The 16,645-nt window shown below is 50.8% G+C and overlaps 2 protein-coding genes and 1 long non-coding RNA gene across 9 annotated transcripts in view; 2 read left to right on the plus strand and 1 right to left on the minus strand.

Annotated features, from left to right (window-relative positions):
* SLC43A2 (solute carrier family 43 member 2) overlaps nucleotides 1–2,670 on the plus strand; it is a 44,531-nt gene extending 41,861 nt beyond the window's left edge. For 6 of the 7 annotated variants that reach the window (XM_081270239.1, XM_081270240.1, XM_081270238.1 and 3 more), the window contains exons 13-14: nucleotides 481–604; nucleotides 1,115–2,670. In XM_081270239.1, coding sequence (XP_081126365.1) covers nucleotides 481–604; nucleotides 1,115–1,276 — 286 coding nt within the window. In that variant the 3' untranslated portion in view covers nucleotides 1,277–2,670. The remainder of the gene's footprint in view (nucleotides 1–480; nucleotides 605–1,114) is intronic. The other variant, XM_081270244.1, reaches the window with a different exon arrangement.
* LOC308635677 overlaps nucleotides 1–16,645 on the minus strand; it is a 141,067-nt gene that overhangs the window by 63,945 nt on the left and 60,477 nt on the right. The window lies entirely within an intron of this gene.
* Nucleotides 14,471–16,645, plus strand: part of PITPNA (phosphatidylinositol transfer protein alpha) — a 40,182-nt gene continuing 38,007 nt past the window's right edge. The window contains exon 1 of the mRNA XM_081270277.1: nucleotides 14,471–14,736. Within this exon, the coding sequence (XP_081126403.1) occupies nucleotides 14,717–14,736 (20 nt within the window). The 5' untranslated portion in view covers nucleotides 14,471–14,716. The remainder of the gene's footprint in view (nucleotides 14,737–16,645) is intronic.

The raw sequence follows: 16,645 nt of genomic DNA on the forward strand, positions 1-16,645 counted from the left end.
GTCTGCCTGGCCCCCGCCTGGCCCCCCAGGCCTGGAGGAAGTTGTGGCTGCCCTGGCAGGACAGGAAGGAATCAGGGGAGCAGTGATGCTGAGTTTCCGTGATTACGCAACACTCCTCGGGAGTGGGTGCCGCAGAGCCAGGCCCAGCCTCCAACCTGTTCCCTGGGCCTGTTTCCTAAGCCGCAGACTCCTGTTGGCACCATGTCCGCACTCGGCTCAGCCAGACACCCACAGGGCCCAGGCACATCTGGGTGGGGCAGGTCGGGTGGGCCCTCTGCAGAGTCTGGGGCCTCGGGCTGGGCCAAAAGAGAAACTGCAGAACTGCTCAGCAGAAAGTAATCCAGGGACTCTGAGGCTGTCCTGGCCTCTCCCTTCAAGCAGGTGTAGCCCAGGGCACCAGCACACCTTGACCAGCTGAAGCCAAGGCATTGTTTGCCTGAGAATGGCCCTGACTGTGACAGGTCTCAATTGCTCCAACAGGTACCCCTCCACGCAGTTCGGCAGCCTCACGGGACTGCAGTCTCTGATCAGTGCGCTCTTTGCTCTCCTGCAGCAGCCACTATTTTTGGCCATGATGGGTCCCCTCCAAGGAGACCCTCTGTGGGTAAGAAGGGTTAGAACAGGGTGTCACAGACATCTGCTCCACTCTACTAACTGGGAGCTGGGGGCTTCAGAGCACAGAGGATAGGCAATTTGGGAACTTGGTTAGAACTATGTCCCCTTGTAAATGGTGGCCAGGCAGGAAGAGAAAAATGACCTCTCTGGACTTGATTTTGGGGTAAGTAGAAGAGAGGTCCTGTCCCAGGCCCTCCTGCATTCTTAACCAGGTACCAGGAGTTGTCACAACCCCAGCCCCACCCCGGAGACTCAGATCAATAGGTCTAAGGTGGAGGGCCAGGCCCTGAGGGCTGCTGGTAGCCTGTGGGGAATCGGGGAATTCAGATGCTGGAATGTGGAGTGACGGCCCTGGGACCTCTTGAACCTTCCTGTTCATTTTTTCCTCTCCTCTCTTGTAACCAACTCTTTTCTCCAAACCTGAGTGTGAGGGGGGTGTTGAGCTGGACGCTGCCTGGCCCCCACCCCCTGTGATGGCCCTCTCCTCCCCACCTCCCAGGTGAATGTGGGGCTGCTCATCATGAGCATGCTGGGCTTCTGCCTGCCCCTCTACCTGATCTGCTACCGGCGCCAGCTGGAAAGGCAGCTGCAGCAGAAGAGGGAAGAGGACAAGCTTTTCCTCAAGATCAACGGCTCATCCAACCGGGAGGCTTTCGTGTAGCACTGACCACCTCAGGACTGTGGCCTCCTGCCCATGCTTCAGTGACTGATCAGTGTCCTCCTCCTCACCCCAGAGGACCCCATGCACCCCCAGGATCCTCTCCTTCACCATGTTGGAGTCCATGCTCCCTCTCAGGGCTTTGGTCCTGCCTCGGAGCTCTGCGGTGAAAGGATGGGAGAGAGCCCAGGATGGGCAATTTTCCTACTGTTGGAAGCAGGGCCGCCTTGGCTTTGCTCTGCCACCCCAAGGGACCCCAGGGCCTTGGGTCTCCATGGTGCCTGCAGGAGGAGCCCAAAGCACTCCCAGCAGGCAGGCTCTCTCCCTTAAGGGTCTGGATTCTGCCTTTTGCCAAAGCAGAGGGGCCTGCCATCCACTGCCCACCACCTGCCTCTCGGCTGCATGCCCACCGACCACACCTGCCTGAGGACAAAGGCTTGCACTGTCTGCAACCCCCTCGCCTGGCCCCTCAGCCTCCTCCCATGGTCAGTCTGTGGCTGCCTGAGGAAGGAAGGACCCGCTTCCTGTTGTTGGTGCTAACCCCTTTGTAATCCCAGCCCCCTGTGGCCTGTCCATGGCTTGTCCTCTCATTTGAGGCCTGTGGAGAAGCCCCCTGGCTCACAGCCTAGTGTGGGGATGGAGGGCAGGATGGCCATACTAAGCCTCAGGAGCCCTGGACAAGGCTGCTTGGTTGCTCCTCACCTCCTCCCTCAGGGCTGGGGGCAGGTGGGGAGAATGTTTCCACTGCCACCCTCGGTCCAGTCTGTGACCTGAAGGGAATTAAAGGGCACCACCAGGGTACCTCCCTGACACACACACACAGAGTTGTTCCTGTGGGGTGGAAATAAGGCTGTGCTGACAGACATGGAGGCCCAGACCTGTACAGGGAAGGAGACTGATCCATGAGGGACCGAGGAGGGGGTGTGTTTGTGTGGAATGTGTGTACATGTGGTGTGTGAGATGAGGATGAGCCCTAGGGTCTGTCCTTATGCCCACCAACCAGACCAGAAGCCCACTGGGCCTGCGGCAGCCCCAGGGTTCAGGAGTCAGTCTGGCTCAGGACATGGAGCTTGTTCAGAGCCACAGCGCCCCCTGCTGGCAGATTCTGCCAGGGCCCTGGAGCTGTTTACAAGGGAGAAGCCAAGCCTGCCTGGCTGGTTACCCCACCCAACTTGACTGCCCCCAGAAATGTGTCTGAGACCTGCTGGGTGCTGAGAGGAGTGGGCTGATTTTTAGGTCTTTAGTTTTTCTTCTCATAAGTTTTATCATACTTCTTTTTATAAAGCAATAAATCCATTTTCCTCCCAGTAAGGGCCGCCCCGCCTACCATATCAGTTGATGGCAGTATGTGTTTGTTTTTGAGCCTGAGAAGAAAAGGCAGGACAAGATGTTCTGCCACTGACTGCTCATCATTTCTCCGGTGACCTGACTGGGGAAGGACAGTGAGCCAGGAAAAGACCTTACGTCTGCCTCCACTCCAGACAAATTGGGCTGTGCGGAAGTGTGGGCCACCCCCTCTGCTGCCTGTCCCAGCCAGACAAGCTAATCCAAACCCCATCTCAGCACCTACACAGATTTCCTGTCACTGCTCCACAACCCCAAGGATTCCTCCTGAGTGTAGGATATAGGGTGACCCAAGAGAACTGCAGGCTCAGAGAACAGTGTCAGGATATGGTGGACAAACAGAAGAGGAAGGGACAGACTCAGGCCTAATTTGAGCTCCATAGTAACAGCTGGCCACTGAATCTCTTAGGCTCAAGATTACTTAAATATTAAAAATCACAACCCATCTGGGCCACCTGTAATCTCTGAGGCAAGAAAGATGACATATTTGAGGTCAGCCTTGGCAACTTAGCAAGACCTTCAGCAATTTAGTGAGATTTATAGTCTAATTTTGGAAATGCTGAGTTAAAGTTAAGTCTGCTCCTTTGTATCAAGCATTCTCATGGTACTCTTTGAGGGTCTCTAAGAAGGGGTATGTGTACTGTTACGGCCTGGCTCTAACCACCAGAGCCATCCCCAACATGTGGCCCATGGCAATCTGCAGCAGAGGCTCCTGGCTGTTGGTTAAAGTTGTAGATTCCAGTAGTGGCCTCTGGTGATTCTGGTGCCTCCCAAAGTCCGAGATAACACTGGTGAAGAGGAGGGCAGTTTGGGGAAATGCTGACTAGCAAGGTCCCTTCCAGCTGGAAAACCTCTGATGTTGGGCAGATGGCCTGTGCTTGCCCAGCAGCACCCAGGCCCAGTGCCCACACCTTTAGGGAGAGGCACTTTGAGGGAAGATGCCAGCATTGAGAGACTAGAAGTGAAGGTTGCAAATAGCCTGCAGCCAGCAGTGGGTGAGGATTAGAGGCGTGAAAATGGAAGCCAGCTACAGAGGTGGTGATGAGCCAGATGGGTTGGTACCCCCAGTCAGGATGCGGGCCTGTCATGCTGCCTTTATACAGTTACATATCTTCCTGTTACTATCATTGAATCCTGTAGAGTTAAACAGATACTATCATCCCCATTTTACAGTTGGAAAACTGAGACCCAGAGAGGTGGAATAACTTGCCTAGGGTTAAGGGCAGGGCTTACATGTGGATCTTAAGACATTGGAGGAACCAAGCCCTCAAGACCAGAACATTCCATTATGAGCAGCAGTCTTAGGGCTTCTGGAGCAGGCAGACGAGCAGCCCCAGGAAGGGGAGGAAGCTTAGGTAGAATTTTTATTTCTTGGAGCCAAGAGCTTCATCAGGAAGGAGGGGGTCCTTGGGCTCTGGAGGCTGATGGGTACTTGAGGGTGCAATTCCCTAGCTGCCCCAACCTCAAGAGGAGTGCCCTGAGAGACTGATCGCAGGCAGGGGGCACCAAGTGGCCACAAGCCTCCCACCTTCCCCTTTGTCCTCCAAGTGGGGAAGAAACAGGAAGTGATGTCCAGTCTTGTGGTTTCAGAGTGAGGAAGGGGGCCCAGCCAGGTTTAGGGACACTGCCAGGAGCCCCTCCTGTCTCTAGCTCTGGGATCAAGGTATTCTTAGTGGTCGGCTTCCTCTAAACTCCCTAGGCCTCTGCCGGCAGCTCCCACTGCTGGGGCCTGCTCATAGAGAAAAGTTCCAGCCCTCATAAAGGCCAAGGAGAAGGTTCAGGCCCTCGGGGTCCTTCCTTGTTTTGCTCCACCTCTCTCCCTCCTGTGCCCAGCATTGTCCCAGTCAAAAGAAACTCCTGTGCAGACCTTCCTTAACCTGACGCTGCCTGGCCCAGACAGCTGAGGAGGACATCACCCTGCCCTAAGTTGCAAGGACACTGAAAGTGGGGAGGACATCTAGTATTGGGGTCATATGGGCAGGACTGTCCCAGACAGTAGCGCACACGCTCAGCTCTGTGGGGTTTTCAATGCACTTGATGTCAACCTGTGTGAATTGGAATAGATATACAATTGGGGTGGGGGTGATGAGGGACTGGGGACAAGCTGTGAGTAACCCGTGATGAGGGGCTCCTGCAGAGAGCTCTGCGGTAATGCACTCGCCTGGCATGCGTGCAGCCCGGGTTCGATCCTCAGCACCACATACAAACAAAGATGTTGTGTCTGCCAATAACTAAAAAATAAATATTAAAATTCTCTCTTAAAAAAAAAAAAAGAATCGGGCTTCAGGGGTCATTTCAGTAGCAGCTCCCCTTCCCTCCCCCTGAGGGGTGATAGGAGGGTTCTCATGGGCTCTTGGGCCAAGAAGGTGTCAATTACCAGAGACCCAACTTGAGAACAATGGCCTATTTTCCCTAAATATAGACCATGGGCTTATGAGGGTTAAGAACTTAGGATCCCCCCAAGTAAGGGTGTTATTTATCCTCAGGCTGCAACCCTGTCCCGGGGTTGGTGGGAAGGTCAGTGTGAGCAGGCAGGCTCCATAGGCGACTCCTTCATGCCTGACTCACCCTGAGCTTCCCAAGTGTCAGGGAGATGCACCATCCTCCGTGAGGGCATCCTGCCATAGCTCCAGCCTCTTCCTGCCAGCATGGAGCCACCGCCTGTGCCCCTTGGTCACTAAAGAAGTTAGTCATTCTCCCCCACCCAAGCAGGGCCTCGGCACTGACTGCTCCCTGACCTTGACCCTTCTCAGAGGTGGCCCCCATCTCTGTCAATGAGACAGCTTGGGAAGAGCAACCAGGTGTACATGCAGGTAAAGCACCTGCATGGTGGTGTGCCTGGCACTGAGCAGGCTGCCACACTGGCATTATTTTTATGGCCCTGACAAAGAGTAGACAGCACAGCAAGGTCCCTGCCCCCACTTCCATATGACAGGACCTTGACTTAAGGCGGCTCTGACCATGACATGACCATGGCCAAGTAAAGCAAGTGAGGTCCATTCCTGCTGACCCCACTCCTCCCATAATCCCTCTCTCGGCAAAGCCTTAAGCTATTTTCCCTCGATCATGTTTCCTTTATGTCTTTCACATTTTGGTAAGAGACTTGGCCAAAAAGCATCCCGAGGTCATCTCTAAGTACTGGGCAGATTTATACTGAGCAGAGTGACTCAGATCCCAGCCATGGGGGGAGAACCTCCTTGGCTACTGCTTGGCTCTGACTCTGTGTCCGTGTGTGTGTGTGTGTGTGTGTGTGTGTGTGTGTGTTGTATGTTTGTGTGCGCGCACAAGTCTGAGATGTGTTCTGGGTATGTGGGATTGTGTGCGTGTTTAGAGGAGTGTGTAGGAGCTTGACTGTGTGCCTTGGCACCTGGGAGGGGAGGCTCTTGCCTCACTAGATCCCTTTCTGTTGCTAGAAGGAACATCTAGGCAGGCCGGGTCGAGGGTCCAGGGCCCAGCCCAGTCCATCAGCGTGGTGCCTGAAGGGTTTATCTCTTCCCCGTGTTAACCAGGGTCAATGGCTTCACGGGCAACTCAACCGCTGACCCTGACTCCTCCCTGTCCCTTTGCTGTTTCTAGCACTTGGCTTACTCTTGGGCACACAGTAAGCACTCAATAAATGTATGCTGAGAATGACTAAGAACTGCTTCTTCCTTGGTTGTTCTACTGTCTCTCTCCCTGGATCACACAAGTCTCTGCAGATTCCCTGTTCCCTTGTCTGAGGTGCGCTCCCTGACCATGCCCTCACTGACCACGCCCTCCCGTAGGTTGTGGTTGCTGGTTTGCCTTTCTGCACTGCGCTTGGGAAAACGGGGCAGGACAGAATGAGGGGTCTCCTGGCAGGAAGTGCAGGGCTGCTGCTGAATCCTGGTTTTAAGGGAGCAAGAACTGCCTCTCCTACCGGTTTCCCACCAAGTTGGCCCTCTGCCCACCAGGGCCCTGGGCAATGGTGGCAAGAGGGAGAAAGACCCTGGGCCCCACCAGAAAAGCCCCAGGGAGATTCCCATTCTCACTGAGCCAAGGGGTGGGCAGGGGGGACTGCCTGATTGTCAGAGCTTGGCCCCTGACCCTATTAGGGTGGAGGGGACTCGAAGCTCAGGGGAGGGTGTGGGTAACAGGGGTGGGCAGCTCAGGTAGGGATGAAGGGTAGTCCCCTGCCTCAGTCAGTAGCTGCTCTTGTTAGGACTGCAAACTCCAAAGGCTCTGCCACATCTCTCTGTTGTTATCTTCCCACCGCCCCCCTTCCCCAGTACTGGGGATTGAACCCAGGGGAGTTCAACCACTGAGTTACATCCTCAGCCATGTTTTTTTTTTTATTTGAGACAGGGTCTCATTAGATTGCTGAGGCTGGCCTTGAACTTGTGATCCTCTTGCCTCAGCCTCCTAAGTGGCTGTGTTACGAGGCTTGTGCCACTGTGCCTGATTTTTTTTTTTTTTTGGTGGGGGGAGAGTACTGGGGATTAAACCCACAACATTTTTCCACTGAACCATACCCCCGTCCTTTTTACTTTTTATTTTGAGACACAGTCTCACTAAGTTGCTGAGGCTGGCCTCAAACTTGCAATCCTTCTGCCTCAGCATACCGAGTCACTGGGATTACAAGTGTGTGCTACCGTCCCTGGCTCTGGGCTTGGTTCTTATTGTTACCTTTTGTTTGCCCACTTTATTTTTTTGGCATTTTAATATTTTATTAGTTCTTATTACTTATACATGACAGTACAATGTGTTTTTTTAATATAAGTATATTCTCATTCTTCTGGGTTTGCTTTGTTTTGGGTGGTTTTTTTTTTTTTTTTTTTGGACTGGAGACTGAACCCACGGATGTTTTACCACTGATTTACAACCCTGGTCATTTTTATTTATTTATTTTTTTGGTGTGTGGAGGTACTGGGCCTTGAACTCAAGGACTCTTGGCCACAGAGCCACATCCCCACCCTTATTTTGTTATTTAGAGATAGGGTGTCACTGAATTGCTTAGCGCCTTGATTTTGCTGAGGCTGGCTTTGAACTCACGACCCTCCTGCCTCAGTCTCCCTAGCCACTGGGATTACAGGCGTGTACCACCACACTGGGCCCTTTTTATTTTTTATATTGAGCCAGGGTCTAATAAGTAGCTAAGGGTCTTGCTAAGTTGCTAAGTCTGTCCTTGAATTTCCAATCCTCTGCCTCAGCCTCCTGAATTGCTGGGATTGCAGGGGTGCCACCATGCCTGGCTCATTTCTCCACTTTTAATGGAGATAGAACAAAAAAATATTTCTCTAATGTAAGGAGAGCCACAGCATAAGCTTGTGGTCATTCAAAGGCAGCTAGAACTTGACTTCCATGTCAGGGACACAAGGGGAATGGATGGGACCTGGATACCACAGCCCCCATTTAGATGGACAACCTTGACACAGCTCCAGCCAATTACTGTCCTGTGGAGATGAGCCCTTTTTTGCCAGATCTGATTTTTCTTTTTCTTTTTTTGTACTGGGGATTGAACCCAGGGATGCTTAGCCACTGAGCTACATCCCCAGTTCTCTTTATTTTTTATTTAGATACAGGGTTTCACTAAGTTTCTTAGGGCCTCACTAAATTGCTGAGGCTGGCTTTGAACTTACAATCCTCCTGCCTCAGTCTCTCAAGCCACTGGGATTACAGGCCTGCGCCACTGGGCCCAGATTGATTTTTTTTTCCCCCCAGAGAAGCTGGAAATCCTGAGTTGTACATAAAATATTCTCCCTTTCAAATGCTAGTTCTGAAGAATTTTTTAAAAAAAATATCACAGCTGCTGAAATCATTTTTAACCCTATGTAGAACAAACCTGTCAGAGGTAAGAAGAGGAGAAAGTGAGGAATCTTTCCAGCCTTCTTTGGGGACCAGGGCCACCTGCCTTTGGTTTCCTCTGCCTAGCCTACGCTACTCTTGTCTCCCTCCTACGGCAGACTGTGGTCCTGCGTAGGTTGGGGATCTTTTCTTTTTACTTGTCTCCCCCAGCCTGGCTCACAGTGTATGCCGTTGAGTGATCAAATGGGTTAAACACTCTGATCTGGTTTCCTGAGTGGTGCACAGTCCCTATTTAGGGACAGGCAATTGTCAGGGAAGCTCAGAACAGAGCCAATTTGCCCTCACAGGCCCAAGTTCTCGCCAACTCCTGTGCCCAGCAGGATGAGGTGGGCGGCCAGGGTCATGTGTTGGCCTGTGCCTTTGTCTGGTGCCTGTCTCCCCAGCAGAGTGGGTATTCCTTGAAAGCTGGCATGTGCCTACCTAGGTCAGCACTGTCCCGTCATCCAGTTCCTTGGATGGTGGCTGTTGAGTAAATATTGTGGGGATGAAATTGAAAAAGAGACAGACAGAAATAAACAGAGAAGCTGAAATAGAGACAGGCTAGAAGAGGAACATGCTGTCACCAGCCAGGAAGGGACAGAGCAGAAGATGGAAACCGTGAAACACAGTCTCCCCAAGATACGCAGAGCTGGGTTACAGGGGCGGCTGTCACGGAGGTGGTTACAAGGACTGTCCATCCAGGAGACTCTGCAGGGGCTGGAGCCAGGAGATGAAGGGGGGGTGGAAGGAGAGAGAGAAAACAGGGGGAAAGAAGACAGCTGCAAAGAGAAGGTGAAAGAAACACAAGGTGAAGGTACACTGCCCAGGGTCAGTAACAAAGATAGCAGCCACGGGCAGCTGGGGAGAGGGGCGCAGAGATAGAGAAGGGTCCAAAGAGGAGAGCGCATAAGACAAGTAGAGAGAAGCAGAGAAGTGCAGAGAGGAGAAGGAGAGTGATAAAGAGATAAAGAGATCTGCACAGGTAGAGTCAGGGAACAAGGCAAAGACAGACAGAAATAGAAAGATAGTGGTGACACTCCGAAGTGGTATCTTTGTCTCCTTCCTCTTTTGGGCCTGGAACATTCAGAAGCAGTTCTGAGGAATATTGGTATCCATCCCTCCTTCCTTGGAACACCCTTTCCCCATAATAATAACATGGAAATTTGCCATGCACTGCACAAAACTGCTTTAGGTATATTGCCTCACCTGAAGAATCAGAAACCCCACTTATTTTTGTCTCCGTTTTTACAGATGAAAAGCCTGAGGCACAGAGAGTTAAGTAATTTGCACAAAGTCACATAGGACGTGATAGGGCTGAGGCTCCAATGCATTAGTCACCAGTGTGTCAGTGGGCCAGTGGCCCACAGTGGCCACAATTGGAAAATGATGTGACCTTTGTATCTGAAAGCTAACCCAATGGATAGGTGAAGCAAATTTTTTTTTTTAAAAGAGAGAGTGAGAGAGGAGAGAGAGAGAGAGAATTTTTAATATTTATTTTTTAGTTCTTGGCGGACACAACATCCTTGCTGGTATGTGGTGCTGAGGATCGAACCCCGGCCGCACGCATGCCAGGCGAGCGCGCTACCGCTTGAGCCACATCCCCAGCCCCAGGTGAAGCAAATTTGCTGGAGTAAAAAGATATAAGAACCAGAACTCTCAAAATGTGGGAAAAAAAAGATGCAGATCTTGTTTGGATACTGCATTTGTCTAAAAGAAATGACATTATAACAATTTTTAGATAATCATGAAAATTTGAAAATGAATTGGGGAAGAGATACTATTTAACAATTAGGGCTGAGGGTGCAACTCAATGGCCGAGTGCTTGCCTAGCATGTGGCAAGGCCTGGATTCCATCCCTACTACTGCAATAATAAAAGGGAATTCTTAATCCTGGTAAGTATGACAATGACACTGTGAATTTGTAAGAAAATAGCCATATTTCTAAAACACACAAGTTGGGCATGCTGGCACACGCCTGTAATTCCAGCAGCTAGGGAGCCTGAGGCAGGAGGATTACAAATTCAAAGCCAGCCTCAAAGCAATTTAATGTGGCCTTAAGCAATTTAGCAAGTACCTGTTTCAAAATAAAAAGGGCTGGGGACATGGCTCAGTGGTGAATTGGCTTTGGGTTAAATCCCCAGGACTCCCCGTACCCTCTAAAAAATAAAACACACACTGAGACACAGAGGGTTGAGGTGAAATGAGATCTGAGATGGGCTTCGAAATACTGCAGGAAAGAAAAGAGATGAAGCAAGAGCTGTGACTTCTCCATAATGGTTGAATCTGGGAATGCCGAAGGGGGTTCCCAAAGGCCCTCAAATGGCTTCACAGAACACAGGGCCAGTCCTCTCACTTGGCACTCAAGGCCCCACCTGTGGGCCACCTCACTTTCCACTCTTTCTGGCCAAATCTGGCTCAAGTCCCTCATGTCCCAAGATGTTCCCTGTACCATCTCCAACCTTCCTCAGTGCTGATCCTTGCATCACAGATGGTCACCTTAGCATGAACTGCCTCAGTTTGGTCACCTGTGAGAGGTGACCAAACTCTCTATGGCCTCCTCCAGGAGGCCAGAGGCTTTATTTTTTACAGATTTTTTTTTTTTCCTTTTGGGTGGTACTGGGATTTGAACCTGGGGCAGTTTACCACTGAGCTACATCCTCAGCCATTTTTATTTTTATTAATTTATGTTTTTGGTACCAGGGATTGAACTCAGGGGTACTTGACCACTGAGCCACATCCCCAGCCCTATTTTGTATTTTATTTAGAGACAGGATCTCACTCAGTTGCTTAGTGCCTCACAGTTGCTGAGGCTGGCTTTGAACTCGAAATTCTGTCTGAGCCTCCCAAGCTGCTGGGATTACTGGTGTGCACGATCACACCAGTCCATTTTTATTTTTTATTTTGAGACAGAGCCTTATGAAGTTGCTTAGGATCTCACTATGTTGCTGAGGCTGGCCTTGAACTAGCAATCCTTCTGCCTCACTCTCCTGAGCCACTGGGTGTTTTTCATGGATTCTGATGTTTTTTGTTTTTGTTTTTGTTTTCATTTCCCCCAGTGCCCAGGACATCCCTCCAAACACCTCAACTATAGAGCAACTTGTGTCAAATCTGGAGCCAGTTTAGCAATAATTCCTCTCCTCTTTCAGGTTTCATCTAAACATTGCTTACTTCCAGGGTCTTTCCTGATCACCCAACGAATGCCTCCCACCAAAGCCAGTCACCCAATTCAGCTTCCTCATAACATCTGAGGAGGGCACCACTGAGCTGGGCATCTGGTGATCACCTGTAATCCGAGTGGCTTGGGAGCCCTGAGGCAGCAGGATCACAAGTTCAAAGCCAGCCTCAGCAATTTAGCAAGGCCCTAAGAAACTTAGCGAGACCCTGTCTCAAAAAAAAAAAAAAAAAAAAAAAAAAGGGTGGGGATGTGGCTCAGTAGTTGAGAGCCCCTGGGTTCAATCCCCATTATCCAAAAAGGAAAAAAAAAATCTGTCAAACTTGAAAGGCACTTCTGCATTTTTTTATATTATGTTTCCCTCCACTCAGCAAGGGAAGGACCTTATTTTGCTTGGTCACCCCTGTATCCTAAGTGCCTAGAAAAAGGCCTAGATGAGGGCCAGGGTGCTCAATCAATATTTATTGAGTGAGTAAATGTAGTTTCCCTAACTAAACTGCACGTTCCCAGGAGGCAGGATTTGATTACTTCCTGGACAGAGCCTCCATATGACATTTTTCAAAGAACTATTCATTGGTACGAGGCAGGAAGAAAAGCCCGATGGTGGAGGATCAGGGCAGCAGGGACCAGGTACTTATCTTGGACTTCAAATCACCGTGTCTCCTTTTTTGGCCTTGGTTGGATTTGTGGAGCCTTCCTTGCTTCTACTCTAGGATTTGATGAATGAGTGGCCAACAAGTACGATACTGAGGGTGGTTCTGGAGCGCTAGTCATGCTTGAATTGGCAACCGCACCTCCCTTTCCAGGTCCCTATCCTGAGCAGCTCACTCACCACCTCGGTTGGATGGCCCTTTGAGCTCCATGGACTCTGGAGTCTTTATCTCCCCAATGTCAATCTGCCTTCCTGTGTTCTCTGAAGGCAATATTGTCCACCCAAGCCCCAGGCCAGACAGCCCCATCATTTCCTTGCTTCCTCCCTCCCTTTCACTTTGTGAGCTCTCAACCACTTAGTCAAAGTCTAGGGCATGCCCCCACACACTTTTGTGGAGCTGGGGATTGAACTCAGAGGCACTCTGTCACTGAGCTACATCCTCAGCCCTTTTTTATTTTTATTTTGAGGACAGGTCTTGCTAAATTGCTGAGGCTGGCTTCCAACTTGGAATCCTGCTGCCTCAGTCTCTTGGTTAGCTGGGATTATAGTCATGCGCCATCTTGCTCTTTGGACCTCCTGAATGCTCCCTGAACTTTAGCAGCAGCCTCCTAAGTGGTCTCTAGGCTTCTGCTCTGGGCCACTTGATTCCTCTTTTCCCCTCAACTATCCTAGTCTTTACACACTAATCATGTTGACATCACAAATACCTTATCACCACCCACCTATCCCTACCCCACTTCCTGCAGCTCCTCAGTTCCCAAATTTGATGTTTCAGTCACATCTTTTAGGCTCCCACGTGGACCATGCTTTCCTTCTTGTCTGAAGCTTTTTGCGTTCACTCTGCCCGATACACTCTTCCCCTCCCTGGCCCCTTCAAGATCTTAGCTTAGAATCTCTTTCTCCTGGATGCCTTCTCTGAATGCACCCCTCACACTGAATTAGGTGCCCCTCCAAGGGAAGGTGTTCTTGCTAGAAATCCTCACACCTCTCACAACTCTCTTCATTCTAATCACCTGATTCTGTCACTTCCATCCATTGCCTATTCACCCTCCTTTTGACCCTGAGTTCCCTAAGGGCTGAATGGTGTCTACCTGTTCATGCTCTCAACAAAAGCACAGGCTTGCTGGCACACCTGTAATCCCAGCAACTCAGCAACTTGGGGAGGCTGAGGCAGGAGGATCACAAGTTTGAGGCCAGCTTCAGCAGATTAGCAAGGCCCTAAGGAATTTAGCAAGACTCTGTCTCAAAACAAAAAAATTAGAAAAACCCTGGAGATGTGGCTCACTGGTAAAGTGCCCTTGGGTTCAATCCCCAGTACCAAACCAAACCAAACAAAACAAAACACAGGCAGCACTCTGCAAATATTTATAGAATGGATGATGTGACATAATAACTGCTGGGTTAAAATCAGCTCCATCCCATATAAGTTGCAGACTTAGGCAAATCTCTTAACTCCTTCTCACCTGTAAATGGGGACAATAACAGTATCTTTCTGGTAGAGTTGTTGTGAAAAGTCAAGTACTTAGAGAAACTTACCCACGTATTAGGTTATTATGTAATTTCTTTTTTTTTCAATGTTGGGCATGAACCCATGGCTTCCTGAATGCAAGGCAAGCTTTCTACCACTGAGCAGACCCAGAGTCCTACATTCTTTTTTTCTTTCTTTAAATGAGACTTTTTTAATATTTATTTTTTAGTTTTAATTGGACACAATACCTTTATTTTATTTATTTGTATGTGGCGCTGAGGATCGAATCCAGGGCCTCGCACAAGCTAGGTGAGAACTTTTAATTAATTAATTTATTTTTATTAGCTACACATGACATTACAATGGTCTTGGCAATTCATACATTTGAATCATTGGGGTATAATTTCTCATTTGAGCTAGGTGAGAACTTTACCGCTGAGCCACAACCCCAGCCCCCCTATATTCTTTCTTTCCTTTTTTTCTTTGACACAACTTTTTCCTGGGTCTCAGCCCACGCACCAGGACGCTCCATCACACAGGTACCTTCGTTCCTGCAGCACAGAACTCACACTGGACACCCTTCGGCACACCTGAACATCGGCCCGCCTACTACCGGGGTCTAGGGCACGCCCGGGTCCACCTCGGATGCCTACGCTGACGCCACTGCCCATTTAAGGAGAGAGGGCCGGGCCGGGGGAAGGTCCCGCCTTCCCGCTGAGGTCAGCGCGCACCTCTGCGTGTGACGCTCTGGTTGCCGCAGAGACGCCCCGCCCCCGCGCGGCGCTGCGGAACCGGAGCTCCGGGCGGCGTCGGCAGCGGCGCGGGAGGCGGCGAGGCCAGGGCTGCAGGAGCCGGCGCGGCGGCCTCAGCAAGAGCGGTGGGGACCCAGCGGACCACGACGAAAGCGCACAGGCAGCCGGGCCGGGCCGCCACGGGGAGAGCGGCCGCCGGGAAGCGGGCGGGAAGCCGGGCGGGCAGCGGACAGCCGCCGAGCCGCGGAGCGACATGGTGCTGCTCAAGGAGTAGTGAGTGACCGGCCCGCGGTGCGGAAGCAAGGAGGAAGGGAGGGTCGGAGATGACGACCAAGGGGGCTGATGGCCCGGTGGAGAGGATGGAGAGCTCGGAATGGGCTGTTGGTCGGCCCAGCAGGGGCGCAGGGGACCTTAAGGGTCGGACGGGGCCTGAGGTGGGGCCACAGAGGCTAAAGACAGCTGGACAGTACCTGAGGTGGGGCCCAAGGGATAGTGAGGACTGAATAGGCCTGAGGAGAGGCCAAGGGGACAGTGAGGGCCGGACAGGGCCTGAAGTGGGGTCAAAGGGACAGTGAGAACCTGGCAGGGCATGAGGAGAGGTCGAGGGAATCCAGATCACTGGATGAGACCTGGGGTGGTCCTACAGCGGGGGCTGAAGTGTTGAAGGAACCAGCCGGAACTGTGGAAGGGGCTGAGGGGACCTGCGGGAGATGGAGGAGTTGTCTCAGGGACCAAGGAACAGTGGGACAAGGGCAGGCAGAGCTGGTGAGCTAGCCCGTGGTGGGGAGGGCTGAGCAGTAAGGGGCAGGGAAGATCAGATATGACAGCTCTTGGAAGGGAATTGAAATGATGAAGAGGAGTGCTGAGATGGAACCTGGAGTATGTAGAGTGGCCACCTTGACACTAGGGGAAGGATTGTAATAAATGGACCCAGAGGTCTAGGGGATCAGGGCCAGGCTTGGGTGACGGGAAGGGAGATAGAACAGAGGGGGCTGAGATCCGGAGGCCAGAATGACACGGTGCCCAAGTGGTAAATGCAGAAGAGGAGACACTGGGAAAAGCTTGAGATGCCTGTGTTGAACTTGGGAACACTTGAGTGAGGAGTTCAGAATATATTGGGCAGTATCCAAAGTAATATGAGGGAGTTATGGTGATGGAAGATGGCCAGAAAGTTATAAGCATAGATAGCCCAGAGAGTATGTTTGTGAGTTGGAGGTGGTAGGGTCCAGAGCAGGGGAACTCTTTCTCTAGGAGATTCTCAGTCTTGGTGCTAAGGGATGGGAAATTTCTTTGAGTTATCAAGGCTGTTTCCATAAAGCCATTAGTTGAGGAGTGACATGGAAGGGTGAAGGAATTTTTAAGTAATGCATTGGGATGAGAAATTGGTGACTTTTGGCAGGTGTTGCAGGAGATTGGAGGTGGGGATATCTGGATTGTTTAATCTTTCAAATACAAGGTGATCCATCCCTGAAGTTCATGGTTCCAAGTAAACATCACAGGACACCCTTTCCCCAAATGGGAGATTAGATGTGTGTATGTGTGTAGAAATTTCAGTGAAACTGTGCTTCCCTGGAAGGAGGGCAAGTGGGCAACATTGGGCTAAAAGCCCCAGAAATTCAGAAGTGGGAGATGTCCCAGTAGAATGAAACCCGTAAAACTCTTGTGAGCCAAGCAGGTGTATGGAGGGCTTCCCACTTTGAAGTGAAGGCACTTTGTCCATCTCCTCCTGGCTTGCTTCTTGGAGGTGTTTAGGGTGTAGTGTGGAGTTTGGATAACAAAGAAAGAAGAGATCCAGGTGTCATCCCGGTTTGACACCTCATGTGAAGAGCATTATTTGGAGGTCCTGTCACCTCAATTTCTTGACACCCCAAATGATGTTATGCAGCCAGAAACTCAGAGGTTTATGTGGTTGGATGTCAAGTTTCTCCAAGAAAGAGAATATGGTGTATTTTAATGTGTGTCTAAATGAACAGGCTTTTCCCATTTTTCTGATCCTCCTTCCTATTCCTAGAATCTGTAGAAATCTGTAGTTTTGAAAAGAAGGTCAGGCAAGGGAAAGAAGGGTCTTTTAGAAGAGATCTGAGTGAGTTTTGAAGGGAGGCACTCTTTGCCCATTCTTTGTTCTCCTCTCCTTGATGCCTGCAAGGGAAAGGCCCAAGGTGCCGGGATGCAGAGCCGCCTG

The sequence above is a fragment of the Spermophilus citellus genome (genome assembly GCF_964194105.1).
Source record: "Spermophilus citellus genome assembly, chromosome: 17".
NCBI lineage: Eukaryota > Metazoa > Chordata > Mammalia > Rodentia > Sciuridae > Spermophilus > Spermophilus citellus.